At 42.0% G+C, this 15,887-nt stretch overlaps 1 protein-coding gene across 4 annotated transcripts in view; it reads left to right on the forward strand.

Moving 5' to 3' along the window:
- Positions 1-15,887, forward strand: part of LOC123647677 (ATP-binding cassette sub-family A member 13-like) — a 399,770-nt gene that overhangs the window by 129,255 nt on the left and 254,628 nt on the right. For all 4 annotated transcript variants that reach the window (XM_045565332.1, XM_045565334.1, XM_045565333.1 and 1 more), the window contains exons 26-28: positions 1,299-1,628; positions 3,449-3,518; positions 5,334-5,465. In XM_045565332.1, the coding sequence (XP_045421288.1) occupies positions 1,299-1,628; positions 3,449-3,518; positions 5,334-5,465 (532 nt within the window). The remainder of the gene's footprint in view (positions 1-1,298; positions 1,629-3,448; positions 3,519-5,333; positions 5,466-15,887) is intronic.

Here is a 15,887-nt window from a genome sequence, read left to right on the forward strand (position 1 = left end):
TGTTCTGTCTCATAATTGAGAGCTAAATTATGGGCACACAGGGCACAGAGAGATGTAAAGGACATTGGAAACCAAGAAAGAGGATGTGAGGGGGTGAGGGGCAAAAACTTACCTGTGGGGTATAATGAACGCTATTCTGGTGGTGGGCACACTAAAAGCCCTGACTCAAGTATTATATAAGGTATCCATGTAACAAAAACAGCTTGTACCCTCTTAATATTTTGAAATAAAAAAATGGAAAAATAAAAGAATTCTTCACGTAGAGCCTTGCTATTTTTGTCCTAATATTGTTAAAACTTGAAACTATCAGAGCTGCTTTTAAGAATGCAAGTTTGTAAAAGTATCTGTTAAAGGCCTGACTTCCCATCTATTCCTGCAGAAAAAGTGAAGCCATGAGGCAATGGGTGTGCACTGTTTACTTATTTTATATTTATTAAAGTGAAGAAACAGTGTGGTAAAATAAAATGTGCTTTCCATTCAATTTTACAAGTACTGCATAGAACTTGCATTACTGTTCTGCATGTCATTTTCCTATTTACAACCTATTTACTTATAGACTTGTGTGTTTCTTCCCGCATTCAGTTTAGCCCCTCGGCACAGGGACCTGGTGAATGTTAGGCTTGCTGGGCTATACCCGACCAGGGGATAACCCAGGCTGCACGATTCAGAACCGATTGTCCTCAAATCACAAGTAATCAGCCCCACACTCAAGGAAATCATGATGTGATAGATGAGCATATGGTAGGTTTAGCGAATGAATTGATTTTATTTTATTACTTTGAACAGGGTTATTCTGCAAAGCGCGTTCTACGACGTATGCAATGACCCTACAAACTGAAGAGCTCAAGGACCAGTATTTCCCTGTTTTGTTTTTCTGTCTTTATTAAAAAACAAAACAAAACAAAACAAAACAAAAAACCACAGACAAAATGAAAATCAAAAAACAAAAATTAAAACAAAAACAATGAACCCCAAATAAATGTGAAAGCACAATGAGACTGCAGTTGACCAAGCCTGAGGTCTAAGATATGTGCTCCTACCCATTCCTGCTGTGTGTTCTTGCCAGTGAGATTATTTTAACATCTCCTCGCCTCAGTTCTCTCTCCCCCAAAGTGGTGAATGACCTAAGGTGCTCGTGAGAGTCAAATGCCGAGCTCTAGGAGGGCATGTCCTTTCCACTGCCCTATGCAGGGCTGACTTTGCAGGCGATGCTCGTTCACCTTTCTCTCTCCCACCGTCTGACCTGTTCTTCCTGAAGTATCCGCTGCTGTAGTGACCCAGGTTTTCTCTCTTGACAGTACATGCGGATGATGGGCGTGCACCCAGCGATCCATTTCCTGGCCTGGTTTCTGGAGAACACGGCTGCGCTGACCATAAGCAGTGCCGCTCTGGCCACCATTCTGAAAATAAGTGGCATCTTTGCGCACAGCAACGCCTTTATTGTTTTCCTCTTTCTCTTGGACTTTGGGGTGTCGGTCGTCATGCTGAGTTACTTCTTGAGTGCATTTTTCAGCCAAGCCAATACCGCGGCCCTTTGTACCAGCCTGGCGTACATGATCAGCTTTCTGCCCTACATAGTTCTGCTGGTCCTACATAACCAATTAAGTTTTGTCATTCAGACATTTCTGGTAAGTGAGTTGTTTTCTAAAAAGGCAAAATAAAACAGAACTGCCACACCTCCAACAAATCAAAACCACTACCCTCAACTTTTTAATTTATCACGTTCAGATCTCCACGGGCTTTCTGATCTCTACTTTCTTTATCCTGCCCACAGATGTGAACCTTGCAGCTGTAGTTCACTGAAATTACAATGGTTTTGCTGGATGGCAGCCCATTGAGAATTGCCATTTTTTATGGAATGGGGACTCTGCAGAGTCTGGGAAATCAGCGGCATCCTTAAGGAAGCATATAACTTTAGTTTCTCTTTGTTTCATGCATGGAAAGAAATAGATTTCTAAAGCTATTTTAGAAGTAAAAAATAAGCATTTTTCTTGAAGCACCATGAATTACATCACATTAAGTGGAAAAATCTCTTCCTTAGCAATGTCAGAGTTGCTCATCCATTTAAAATGTACCTCCTGAAAATGTATGACAATACTTTTGGGTCCATTATATAAAATATGCAGAAGATAGAAATGTATCCATTCTTTTATGACTATTTCCTGGCAAGCACATGCCTGACACATAGTGGGAACTCAATTGTTGAAGGAGGGATGAACAACTCACTATTAAAACAGTCTCTTTCGCAGAGCCAGTGGCATAGCTGTAACATTTGCATTACACTCAAGACAAATATCAGTCTGTTGGGAGGTAGGGCTGAAATCACTAAGGGAGACTCTGGGGTGGGGTCGAGGAGAAGTAGTGTCACAAGGCTGCCAAGGGGTATTTAAAGGCCTTTAGAAGCCAGTTGGTCCAGTGCAGATCTCAGGACAGCCCCAGTGTATCACCCACTCACTGGGAATGGGTCACCTTCTCTGCTTATTTAAAGCCTTAGAGTAAAATATTTCTGTGGAAGCCAAATGATTTTTCTTCAATAAACCACACCTATGTTGTGTGTATATGGTGATATTCATGCATGATGAAAAAGCAGTTAAATTCCATCAGTATTGTGTCCATTGATATGTGTTCATCAGTTTTAATTAGCTTATGTAACACTTGTAATAACTGAGAACCAATAATTTCATGTGAGTGTTAATTAGGCATTTTCAGAATAATTAACCCAAGCCACACCGTTTGGTGCCCCTCCCTCACCACTCCTTACACGCAGAAAGGGGATCATCTGTGATCTGGCCTGATTATTAAATGCTGTTATTGTTGTTTTTACTTCAGTCCTTATATTTAAGGGTTCTATGCATATAAAATTTGATTTTCTTTTTACATATTCAAATGTTTTCTAGCAAGTAAACAAAATCTAACTCTATTGTATATTGTAACTATATTGTAATTTTAAATATAAGATACTTTTCCAATGGGCTTTTCTTTTCTGACATAGGACCTCTCTACTGGAGATAGAATAACATTTTTGCTCAATACACTGTCTTTCTAGTGTAGAATAGCATATATATTCCACCAGTCTGCCTGCAGTGTGCTCCAGGGCATTCACTTAATAATAAAAAACAGTAAATTGCTGTATTCCATTTTCCACTGTTTTGTGTTACACGTTTCTATATACGGTGCATTGGATTTATGACACTTCAAACATTGTAGTAAAGAGAAATAATTCCTTTTAACGTTAAAAACTAGCTTGTTATCATGCTTTTCAGAATGGGCTGACATTCTGCTCAGTCTTTCAGGTTCAAATATTTAAATCACCGCCTGAAGCAGTGGTTTGGCATCAGCATCAGAAGGTGTCGCAGCTTCTCTGTGAATTGAGTGTTGCGGGTTTTCTGCGGTTCCAATGTAACACTAATGTGCTGTTTTTCTCCTCACCCCATCAATCTGTGCGTAGTGTTTCCTCTCAACAACTGCCTTTGGACAAGGAGTATTTTTCATTACATTCTTGGAAGGACAAGAGGCAGGTAAGAGAATACATTTTTAAAAAGTGACTCTGAGTGATTCATGTTTTGGGAAATTTATATTTATGTTGCAAGTGATGCAGTAGAAAGTCTTCATTACCAAGTGGAACATTTGGAATGAGCTACGGATATTTGGTTTTGCTGATGCAAACACCTCCCACCATCTAGTTGGCCCAGGTTTGAGAACAACCAAGAGTGATCGTGGCATCCTTTGCTTCAGGTACTTTCCAGGTCAGCCACCCAGCCGGTGCTTGGGTCTTCTTTATAACACCCTGGCATAAGGTCAGCTTCAGGACCTTCAGAATTCTTCCAAGAATGAGGAGCCCATGCATATCCATCTGTTAGACCAGAGGTCCCAACCTTTTTGGCACCAGGGACTGCTTTCATAAAGGATAAGTTTTCCACGGACAGGGTGGGAGGGAGGCAGAGCTCAGGGGGTGATGCGAGTAATGGGGAGTGGCTGTAAATACAGATGAAGCTTTGCTTGCTCACCTGCTGCTCACCTCCTGCTGTGCAGCCTGGTTCCTAAGTTTCATGGAAGATAATTTTTCCATGGCCAGGGCTGGAGTGTGGGGAGGCAGAGTTCAGGCAGTGATGTGGCCCTATTCTTAATAGGCTGTGGTCCGTGGTCTGGGGATTGGGGACTACAGTGTTAGACTATTAGTGAATTTGGACCCGTCTTCCCGGGTCCCAGTTTTTTAGTTCCTTCTTCCTAATTCTCTCTTTCACATGACAACTTTCCACATATTTGTCAACTCTCATCTTTGCCCCCATACTTTCTAGAGCCTTCCTGAATGTCAGGATCCAGACATAGGTCTAACCAACACAGAATATGGCACAATTATCTCCTCCATTTTCCTATGATAGAGTTTAAAATGATTAAAAAAATTGTTGACAGCATTTTTCACTTACATTGAGATTTTTGACAACTAAAATCCTAAACTAGAACAGACATGTATTTCTTACATGTTTGTATGGTTTTTAGGGTGTGTTTTGTAAACACAGGCAAAACATATGCCATAAGTAAAACTCAACTCCAGCTACTGTTGTGTTAGCCAGTTAATTTTCACTGGCCTTAGAGTTCTTAGACTTTTTCTGTGAAACATATTTAAATGTCCTTTAACAGATGAGTAATCCTGAATGATTTCTTTTGTATTCTTTGACCCAATCTCTAAAATAAATTGGACCAAGAAGATAAAAAAGAAAAATGGACAGTGTTAGACCATTTGAATATTTTACTCCAAATTCCAACAAGTACTCAATGATTAAAACGTGTAATTTAATGAGCTCAAGCCTAACAGTAGGGAAATTTAGAAAGGGAGATATTTTTCTTAAATTATATTTTAATCCAGCAATAAATAACAAACATATTGTCATAAAATAATGATTCTTCCTCACCCCAGATCTTATATATCATATTTAGATATTTTCTACAAGTGGAAAGAGTTATATAATTCAGAGTTTGGGCTCTCAAGGAACTTTCTTTATCATTTTTAAAAAATATGCTATTTTTCCAAAATATGAAGTCTTTTTTAGTTGGGTAAATAAAACTAGATATAAGTAAGGTGACCTTTAAAAATGTTCAAATGTTAGATATTTGAATGTGGTTAATGGTCATTCCACCTGATATTGAAATAGATGTAAGATTGTACAAGTTAACATTTTCTTCAGAGAGTTATGGCCAATGGTATTGACCTTCCTTTTGTTTTATCTGTATTCAGCTTTACTGGAGCTTCTAGAGTTAATGAATTCATCTTACCAAAATCTACAGTAAAAGAGGATGCCCAGTTCTCACTCTGACCTTTTTCTTCCTGCCAGGGATTCAGTGGAATAATATGTACCAGGCTCCAGAACAAGGGGGCATGACATTTGGCTGGGTTTGCTGGATGATTCTGTTTGATTCAAGCCTTTATTTTCTGTGTGGATGGTACTTCAGCAACTTGATTCCTGGTAAGAATTTTGCACTTTATATGATAACAAAATAAACCTTCAAAACCATTTCAACCAATATACATGAATATTAGAATAATTGTTTATTCCTTAAGGAAGACATTAGAAAGGGAAGTCTTAGGACTTTTAAATTTTAAAAAGAGCTGTGACTATTTGAGGAAAACATGATGTTTCTGCATCTAGGGTGAAAGGTCAAAGGTCACAGGAGGGGTTAGCCAGGGTGGCATGCATATGACAACCCACTCAGCCCACTACAAGTCTCCCCAACAAGTGGCCTTCTGTTCACTACACAGAAAAGATCCTGATTCCCAAGATCGAGTGTTTGGCGAAGGTGGGCATGAGGAGGTGAAGGCAGGAGCTTCTCGGGGGCCTGTGGTGCCATCGGGCCAGAAAGAGTGGGGAGCTCAGGGGAGCTCAGGGCACCTCAGAGGGACAGCGGAAGCTAAGGGATAGAGCGCCCAGCCGGCGACAGGTGAGCAGGCGGCAAAACCCGAAGAGAGGCAGGCAGAGCCCGACAGCAGCTGGAGTGGGTGGGTTGGGGGTGGGCCCGCCTCCAAACCCAGGGCTGTCAATGGTGTCCCAGGTACGTGGTTCCTCCCTATGTGATGTGGCTTCTTCCCTGGTGTGACAGACACGCCGTGGAGGTCTGGGGATGAGCGTACTGATTGCAGGGAGGGCCACTGAGGATAAAGGATTTTCCCTGCTGTGTTAGTAGGGACAGAGGTACTCGTACCTTTATCTTTTTGGTTCAGGCCATAAAGAAGCAGAAATAGCACTTAAACCAAATGTTTATTTTATTATTTAGAAATAACATTTTGATGGTATTATATTTTCTTGCTGAAATTACTTGTGACTTGGGCCTTATACTTTCCAAAGCAACTGGCATCTAACTTTTAAAATTAAGAACTGAAGAAAGAGATTCTATCATGTACAAATGAAAATGGAGGGATAGAAGGAAAAAAAAGCCAGTTCATTCTGTTTGCGAAAACACATTCCAGACTTGGAGAGCTCATGCATCATTTAAGGATGGGTAAACATAAAAGTAATGCGGGTTATTGAAAAGATTATTGTACATTAAAGTAGGAATATAGGACCCTCAAGAGGTAGAGAGAGAGAGGATACATTGGAAATGTGATCGATTTTTAAAAAGTTTAGATTGCATCGTCTTTGCACTTTGAATAAAATTTAAGAAAAGGTGGATTCTAGGAAACAAGATATAAAAAAATGAGTTGAGAAAGCTCAAGTTTGAAGGAAACTGGATGAGATGCAGTTGGATATTGAAAAGAAGCTAAGTAACAAGAAAGGAATGTTATAAAACACACGTGTGATGTCAATTTAAGATGCGTGACACAGAGGTCATGAGCAAAAGAGGCAGAGCCTGACATCAGCAGAGAGTCTGAGACCTGGAGGACCATGACAAAGGAAGTCCCCAGGATGGAGGTGAGCAGATGGCAACACCTGGCCTGCAGGTGATGGACAGCCATGGGCTTACGGACGGTTGCTGCCCCTGAGAGGAGCAAAAGGCAAAATGGAACCACCCTTTGTCAAGGAGAAGAAAAACCTGGATTTGCAGAGTAAGCACTCACTGCATGACACATGAAATCCAGAAGAAGAAACCTTTATCTAGATGTAAAATGCTGGATGTCTTGAACTCCAAGGACAAAGAAAAGAATGCTACAAGGACAAAGATGAATAAAAATGTGCTCCCTTGGGAATGTTAAGAGGAAGATAAAATGTGTCCAGGGACGCAGAATGATCTGATTCCCCCTCAACCACCAGGACTTGAGGCAGGAGGATCCCGGGGAAATATTTTCATATATAGAGCAAAGAAACTCTTGATATTCAGTTGGGGCTTTTCCCTCACATCCCACTGTGGAATTCCAATCAATAGACCAAAGCCCTATGTGAGCAAATTCTTTCATCCAGACTGTAGGCAGAGAAGTGCGATGAGTTGGGCCAGAGCAGAGAGGGAGGCCCTGGTCCAGGGAGAGCAAAGTTTAGGAAAGACAAAAAGGGCTGGGGTGGAGAGGAGAGAGAGATCAAAGAAGAGTTCTGTTCCAACTCCGCGGCTTTTGAAGCAGAACTGAGTGAGGTTTCAATGCAATGGAGCTGGAGCAGCAGCTGTGGCTGCCAGGGGAAGTGGGCTTCGGGGTCTGATGAGGATTATTATTAGGGTTATTATTATTTAAGATGGCGGCATAACTGGGTGCCTGTGAGAATGCTCTAGTCTCGGAGGAGACACTGACATGGTAGGAGCAGGAGGGGCGAGGGCTGCGTGGATTCGTGAGAGGTGAGGGGAGAGGGGAGGAAGGCATACACAGAGGGACCTCCATCCAGGACCCCGGTGAGCCTCCCCTGCTAACAGACACGACTGAGGGGCCCCCGGAGCTGGGATGCTCCCTCTTGACCCCTGGGGCACTTGTGTTCTCAGCACAGCGGGACGGTGCCTGTGGGAGGCAATGGGGCCTCAGCGCCGCCCTGTAGCTCTTGGCGTCCCTGGAGCTGTTTGTTGTGGACGCGAAGTTTAACTGACATGAAAGCTCTAGCCATAGGGGGAAAAATGAAACATAAGAGAGAATCCTATTTTACAGGAGTATACAGTGATGTGCAGTAAGGCAGGTCATATGCTGCCACGAGCCCAAAGCTGTCTATGAAACAAGACATACAATGCAACAATATTCAGTTTAGAATTTTTTAAAAAAATGCACAATTTGGTCTATGTACCAAATTATTGAAGTTTATGTGGAATTATGTGCGTTATGGTTTTCTCTGTTTTTAATTTCTTTGCTTTGAAAATGCATTTCTTTTGTAATTCAAGAAACTTGTCACATTTGTAAGTGTACAGTACAGTATTGTTAACTGTAAACATCATGTTTTGTGTCAGATCTCTAGGACTTATTCATCTTCTGTACCTGGAACTTTGTACCCTTTGACAAATATCTCCCCATGTTCCCTTTCTCCAGGCCCTGACTACAACCATGCCACTCGCTGCTTCTATGAGTTTGACTATTTTAGATTCCTCCTGTAAGTGGTATCATGTGTTATTAATATTTGTCTTTCTGTGACTGGCTTATTTCACAGAGGATAATGTCCTCCAGGTTCCCAGGTTTGTCCATGTTGTCACAAACAGCAGAATTTCCTTCTTTTTAAGGCCGAATGGTATTCCATTGTATAGCTTGGTCCATGTCCACCCCTGCCTCTCTCAGGCTACTGCTTCCTGGCTCTGTCTCCCACTTCCAGTGATGAATTTGCAGCTTAAGCTTGTAGACAGATGTGGCCCCTCTTGTTTGGACCCTTGGATCTCCTGAGGATGAGGTTTTCATTAATTTTCTGATTCTTTTTGCTTCCAGCAGCTCTGGACGCTGGTGATTAATCACTTGGGCAAATGATAAAGATTCCCAAAAGCGCTGCACTGGGACAGGGGTGGAGAGGTGAGCATGGTCACAGGCTTTCTCAAGGAAGGTCTGGAGAGGCCGGATGAGCTCTCATGGGGGAGGACAAAATAGAAAAGTGATTTCACCAGAAGAGACTTCTGGCAAGAGCAAGAAGCACTTTGACTGAGCCCTAAAATAACTGAAAGCAAGGTCTTGAAGAGAGAATTACACATCCATGTTTATAGTCTAGTATTCACAATAGCCAAAGGATGGAAGCAACCCAAGTACCTATCAAACAATGAATGAATAAACAAAATGTGGTATATCCATACCATGGAATAGTATTCAGATTTCAAAAGGAGGGAAATTCTGACACATACTGTAGCACGGATGAAACTTGAAGACATTATGCTAAGTAAAATAACCCAGACACAAAAGGACGAATATTGTATAATATGAGATCTTTAGAGCAATCAAATTCATAGAGACAGAAAGTAGAATGGTGGTTGCCAGGGGCTGCGGCAGGGGGAATGGAGAGAGAGTATTTATTGCGGACAGAGTTTCAGTTTGGGATGATGAGAAAGTTCTGGAGCTGGGTGGTGGTGATGGTGGTACAACAATGTGAATGTACTTTACTGACTGTACACTGAAAAACGATTAAGATGGTAAATTTTTTTATGTATACTTTATCACAATTTGAAAAAAGAGACTGAGCCTTGAGGTGGGTGTCTGGTGTGCAGAAATGTCCACTTTCTAGGTCATATTCGAAGGGAAGAAAGGGAATTGGGGGTGAGCTCATGGAGGAAGGTAACTCAGCGCGGGAAAGGTGAGTGATGGTGAGGCCGCCCCGGGTAGGGGAGAGTGTGGAGTCATTCCTTATCGTGGGAGTCAGGGGAATATGAGCTAAGCCGCTGACTTTTCAGATTTTTTTCCTAAAAGCTAAATGAGGTCAATCTGGGGCTCAGAGGAAAAAGAAAAGCTGTTTTCCTCAGTGGACCAGCAGATCTAAATACCAAATCTGGTAATCTTTTGGAAATACTTTGGCCATCTGGGCCATACTGTGATGTAATTTGCCACATTTGGAACTTGCCTATATTCGGTTGGGGAAACCATCTACCACGTCCAACTGGGGACAAAGAGCTACCGCTTTCACTTTCTAAGTCTCCTGTAAATCTGCATGGATGTACCTTTTCCAAGGAACATTGTCACTCTTTCATCAGACCACACAAAGTGTTCTGTGACCTCAAATGGGTTAGGATTCCCAGCCAGATTGGATTCTGCACCCCATAACGGGAAGCAAGGGTAGGAGGACCTCAAGCCACCTTCGAATCGCAAAGATCCGTCTCTACATTTTGTTTAGAGAATTTGAGTGGTGGGTTTTTATATTATCCCTTTGTGATTGTATCACCATTTTACCTGCTTTAGTTAGGAAGGAAAACCAGAATCTATTCTAGAGTAAAAAAATCAAAGCTCTAAAATCTTGATAATGTAGATTTCAAAATATTTTATTTTATTTATATAGAGTTGTTCAAAAAATGACAGTGAATATTTATTTCTTTATTTATCATGAAATTTCTGATTCTCCCATTTCAAAAGTTAAAAAAAATTAGAGTTGTCAATTTACATATCTTTAAATTACCCAAAGTATTTATTTTCAGCTTTGACAAAGTCTGCTAAGAATAGCAAAAAATAAGATTACTAGAAAACAATGATGGACCTTCAGATCCATAAGGAGCGTTGTGATTTCTAGGTGTTCTCTGACCGAGTACCTTCTTTTGAAGATAAATATTTTGTATTACCCCTGTTACTCTCTTGAATTGAAACTTACAGATGATGTAAACTACTTGCATATATGATTCTTAAAATTAATATAATTTCTTAATTGTAAAAGTGAAAAGAAAGTAATTTACAATGAGATAATATGTAATTCTCAATGCTCAGGCATGGATTGATTAGAACACAGAATGAGACACTCGGCTGCGTATACCTATGTGGAGTAAGTTTGTATTCAAGAAAAGGAAAATGATCAGGAGCCATTTGGTACTAAAAGGAAGGAAATGTGCAAGTAGAGATGAATAGAGATACTAGGATAGAATCTAATGTTAACGCATAAGTAATACCAGAGCAGACTTATTTGTGTGTGATAAAATAGATGGTAGTAACTTCAATGAAAGTAGAAACAATGTGGGAAGAAGTACTAGACATGAATGAAGTAAATAAAAGAATGGTATTTTTGTATATGACCTTAAAGTATACTATCAGATAATTCCCTCTGTTATCACATGGGACAGGTGGTGACAAAGCATAACCGAAGATGCAGCTCCTATCTCATGATTCCATCTCATATCAGTCCCTACTTTCAATCTCCAGGTTTTTAAAGAGTTTTGGAGATCTATTGTTTAGTAGTAGCAGGAAACAGGATGGATTGGACAAAGGAACAGTAATATAAGAAGGTTTCTAGAGAAGTAGAGGGGTAGATATCTGGTAGTAGCATCAGAATCAGATTAAAAACTAATAGGAGACTTTTCGTTAATCATTTCATTGTGCAGTTTTTACAAAAGGGGCTTCTTATTGTGCTATACAATCCTTTTATAAAAAATTTATTTCAAATTATTACAAATGCTTTTGGTTTCAAAGATTATGATCCTTATACAAGTGTCTTTGGTTACAAGGATCACTTTTGTAGTACTTGAGTCAGGGTCATAAGTGTGCTATACAATCTTTAAAAATATATAGAATCACTAATATAAAGTTTCTTAAAACAACTTTAGTAACAAAACTTAGTGAATTTTGTGAATCTTTGCTAATCTAAGGAATATTTGGTTATAAGTTTGTTAAAAGCAATCTCCAAATATTTTGTCATACATTTGCCTGCAACCAGGCAAAATGAAGACTGATCCATTCATGCTGAATTGCAGACTCAAAAACAGTGAGTGGCATCACTATAGATGGTGTGTTTTTTTGAAATGATAGACAATTTCTGCATTAAATAGTAATCTTCCACTGGTTTCCACAGTGGTTGCATTCCTGGAAAATTCAGAGTACGCTGAAACTGCACAGAAACTTTGGGTTTATGTGTCCTAGGCTCAATGACCACAAAGGGCTTTTCACTTGCATGGCTGCATGATGAATCTCAGAATGAAAGTCAAGGCCAATTCCTTGTTTGGGTGGGCTGTTCTGAACCTTGTAGGATGCCTACTGTCCCAGGCATCGGCACACCAGAGGCAATTGTACCATTCTCATTGTATTAATCATGGCTTTGTATTTTATGTATTTCTGATGCTTTGGCTGGGAGGAGAGTTATCGACCCTCCCAGGGCTAGCCAGTTCCTTGACACAGTAAAGGACTTGCTTGCAGGTGTGCTTTCCATGTGAAAACCAAGCGATTCAGAGCCCACACTCCTCTGTTAGGCCTCCCACTCCAGGCCACTGTCCACCCGCCCCGCACAGCCCACGGCCAGGTACCAGACAACTCAGGCAGCCCTTATGCCTCAGGGTCTGCTGAAGGTATACAAACTAGTCAATTCTAAACCTGCTTGCCGTTCCTCACTTGTTCCTTCCCTTGGAAACCACAGTAAAGGCTCTTGCCCACATTTTCCCGTCCTTCCTCTATCTTCCGACAGACCTGGTGCCTGCCTGTGTGGCCCTGTGTGGTGTGTCACACTCCCTCCTTTTGGGATCTGTGAGTAACAAACTATAGCTTTAAGGTGTCATCTCCTGATCTGTTGGCCTCACCGTTGCGCAATCATAATAAATAAATAATAAAGTAAAAGGAGCAGAGCACGTGAGGCCTCAGCACACTGACAAGGAAGTCGGGGAGGTCACTTGGGGCCAGGACATTCCAGGCCTTGTCTCACTATTCCCAGTTTACAGCATCCTGTTCCAGAGACATCGGTCATCGGCAGAAATCAATTAATCACACGCTCTGGTGGTACGAGGGAGTCACAAATGAATCAGGCAGAGACTGCACCTTCTTATGACCTTCATTCTAGTAAAGGTGACCAAACAAACGTTGAGAGGAACACAAGGTGATAAGACATTGTCATCATGGGGTTTCCACTGACACAGAGTGGAAGCAGGCCACTTATTTATTTAAAATGAATAAATGAATAATAGATAAAATAATACAAATAATAATAATAATAAATAATATATTGTAAAACACCCAATCACTGTGACAACTAAATGTGCTCCCACCAACGTTTCCAAAACACCCCTGAGAGAGTCTCACCGAATTGAGTGTGTAGGACGGTCTCCCCCGTGGGAGGTGGGTGAGAACTTTCTCTCGCTCTCTCTGTTTCTCTCTCACACACACACTCACACCATGCCCCATATAAATGCTTTCCTCTTCATTTCCTTCCTTCTTTCTTCGTTGTAAAGTGACTCTGTAGGTATGACCCCAACATTTTAGCCGAGGCAGATCGTTCCCTGGCCTGCAGGGCTCTGTGTCACCCGCAGGTCTCCAGTCAGGAGCTCGCAAGCAAACATCTGGTCCTCTCAATGCGTTTTCATTGCATAAACTCTGTTTTATGTGCTTCCAATTAAATCTGATTCTGCTTGATCTGTCTAGTTTCATTGACTTCTTCTTTTATCACTGTCAGTTTTGGGGGGCAATGCTAATTAGTTTCCTGGCCTGGTTCCCCTTGAGGAGAAAATCTCCGCATCAACTGGGGGCCTTTGCACACGTTAATGTGCCCAATTACATCTGGTGACGTGAGCAGGGTGCTGGCGTGTGCACATAGAGCAAGCGTGGGATTGCAAGCAAAGCAGCCTGCAGAGCCGGCCAAGGAGCCCGGCGCCTCCACGCCAGCGTGGGTTTGGCAGCTCTCCGCCTCAGTTAGAGTGGATTAATTAGGAGGATTTTGAAAGTCCAGACAGATTAAGGCTGAGATGGTTTAATTAGCAAATCAACCTTTAATAGTCAATTTATTTCTAATTTATTTTTTTCTAACTCTGAAAAGTCTCCCAGACTTTGCTGCCCCTTTCCGGCCCTGAAGCCTTAGTTTGGGCCTTGCTGTACCTGCTGCACCTGATCCGGACCATTCGGTGCCCTTGTAAGGCCCTCCTGTGCCTCCAGGTAGCGCCCCCACCCCGCACTACTGCTCACCTCTAATCTGTGTTGACGGGAGTTATCATTCTTAAAAGCGGCCCAGGTGGACCCTGCCCGCCCCCAGCTGGTCGTCTTCCCTGACTCCAAATGTGCACAGAATGAAGGCTGAACCTGCAGCGGCTCCCAGTGCAGCCTGAGTGACTCTGCCGTAAACTCACATCTCGCTCTCAGTTCCGGTTGCACTGGGAGGGAGGACAGTCTCCAGTGTGCCCAGCACCCAACGTGGGTGGCCAGGTAAAATAAAGGGCACCCACTTAAATTTGAATTTCAGATAAAATACAGGTAATTTTTGGGACATACTTACACTAGAACGTTATTTGTCAACTGTCTGAAATTGAAATTTAATTGAGCATCCTGGATTTGTGTTTCCTAATTCTAGCAAGCCCACCACACATCTCTCTGCCTTTTCTTTCTGGTGCCTTCCCCCTGCCTGAAGGGCCTGCTTCCACTCCGTGTCAGTGGAAACCCCACGATGACGATCTCCTGTCACCTTGTGTTCCCCTCAATATTTGTTTGGTCACCTTTACTAGAGTGAAGATCACAGGAAGGTGCAGTCTCTGCCTGATTCATTTGTGACTCCCTCGTACCACCAGAGTGTGTGATTAATTGATTCTGCTGATGACCTATGTCTCTGGAACAGGATGCTGTAAACTGGGAACAGCGAGACAAGGCCTGGGACGTCCTGGCCCCAAGTGACCTCCCCAGCTTCCTTGTCAGTGTGCTGAGGCCTCACGTGCTCTGCTTCTTTTTGGGCTGACAGCTGGGACTGTGACCCCTGGGAGATGAGCCAGCCTCTCCCCTCCTGCCTCTGTACAAAATGCTTAGCTATTCATTTCTCAGCAAAGCATCTTCCGCAGTGAGTCAGGGCTGGAGGGAGGTGTCATTTTCCAACGACTCAGTGAGCAAATGAGGACGCGATCAATAAGCAGCAACATCCAAGCTCTATTGCAGGGAACTGGAGATGCCTGACATCGTTGCGGTTGTGTATGTGTGCACACATGCATATGTGCATGTGTGCCCGAGTATGTGCATGCATACATGTTCACACTCACATGCGTGCATAACCACATGTGTGCATGTGTATGTGTATGCATGTACACGTGTGTTCATACATATATGGTGATCACCACGGCCCAAAGCTTGAAAGCCATTTTATGAAATTATATTTATCTTTGCATAACTTCCTTTTACACTGAAGTGGAGTGGAGCTGATGTTTTGTTTCAGGATTTCCCTGTGGTGCACCCCGTAGCTGTGAAGGTGTTCAATTACTTCCTGTGGAACAGGTGGCAAATTGCACCGTTTCACCTTCAGAATGTGCATATATTATTTTCTCTCCAATGGCTCTGAGAACTTGAGATGTAATACATCAGACGGCTACATGTTTATTAAAAAATGTTTGGAAAGTTTATGAAGAAGCAGGGAAAAAAATCCAATTATCGCAGATCTCACTAGCCAAAACTAACAATATTCCCCAGTCTTCTTCCAGACACTTTTCTCTACCTAGTTGGGTTCATACTGTATATATAAATTTCCCTCTATGTTTTAAAAGTATTTTTTGTCATAAGCATTTATCCACATCTTTGAAAATACTGTTAACATCTCATTAAATGAAAGTAATGATTTCCTGCACCTTTCTCCTGCTTTGCAAGTTTAAATAATTTTTGCCTTTTTCATGAATATGTTTGTGCTTAATTCTATGTCCCCACTTTGTCATTGTGTGTCATTTAGATTCCTAGGATTTAATTGTTAATTCAGAAATCTATGAGCCTTCTAAGGCACCTGAACCTCATTGCCGACTGCTCTAGCTAAAGGTGGCGCCTCTCCCCACCACCCCCCGCCCCCCCCACACACTGTGACTGAGCCTGGCGACCTGGGGGCCCCTCAGCAGAAGAACCGCTGCTAGGCGTGCACGAGAGAGACCAAAGCAGTGCTAGCATT

Source organism: Lemur catta, chromosome 11 (assembly GCF_020740605.2).
Source record: "Lemur catta isolate mLemCat1 chromosome 11, mLemCat1.pri, whole genome shotgun sequence".
NCBI lineage: Eukaryota > Metazoa > Chordata > Mammalia > Primates > Lemuridae > Lemur > Lemur catta.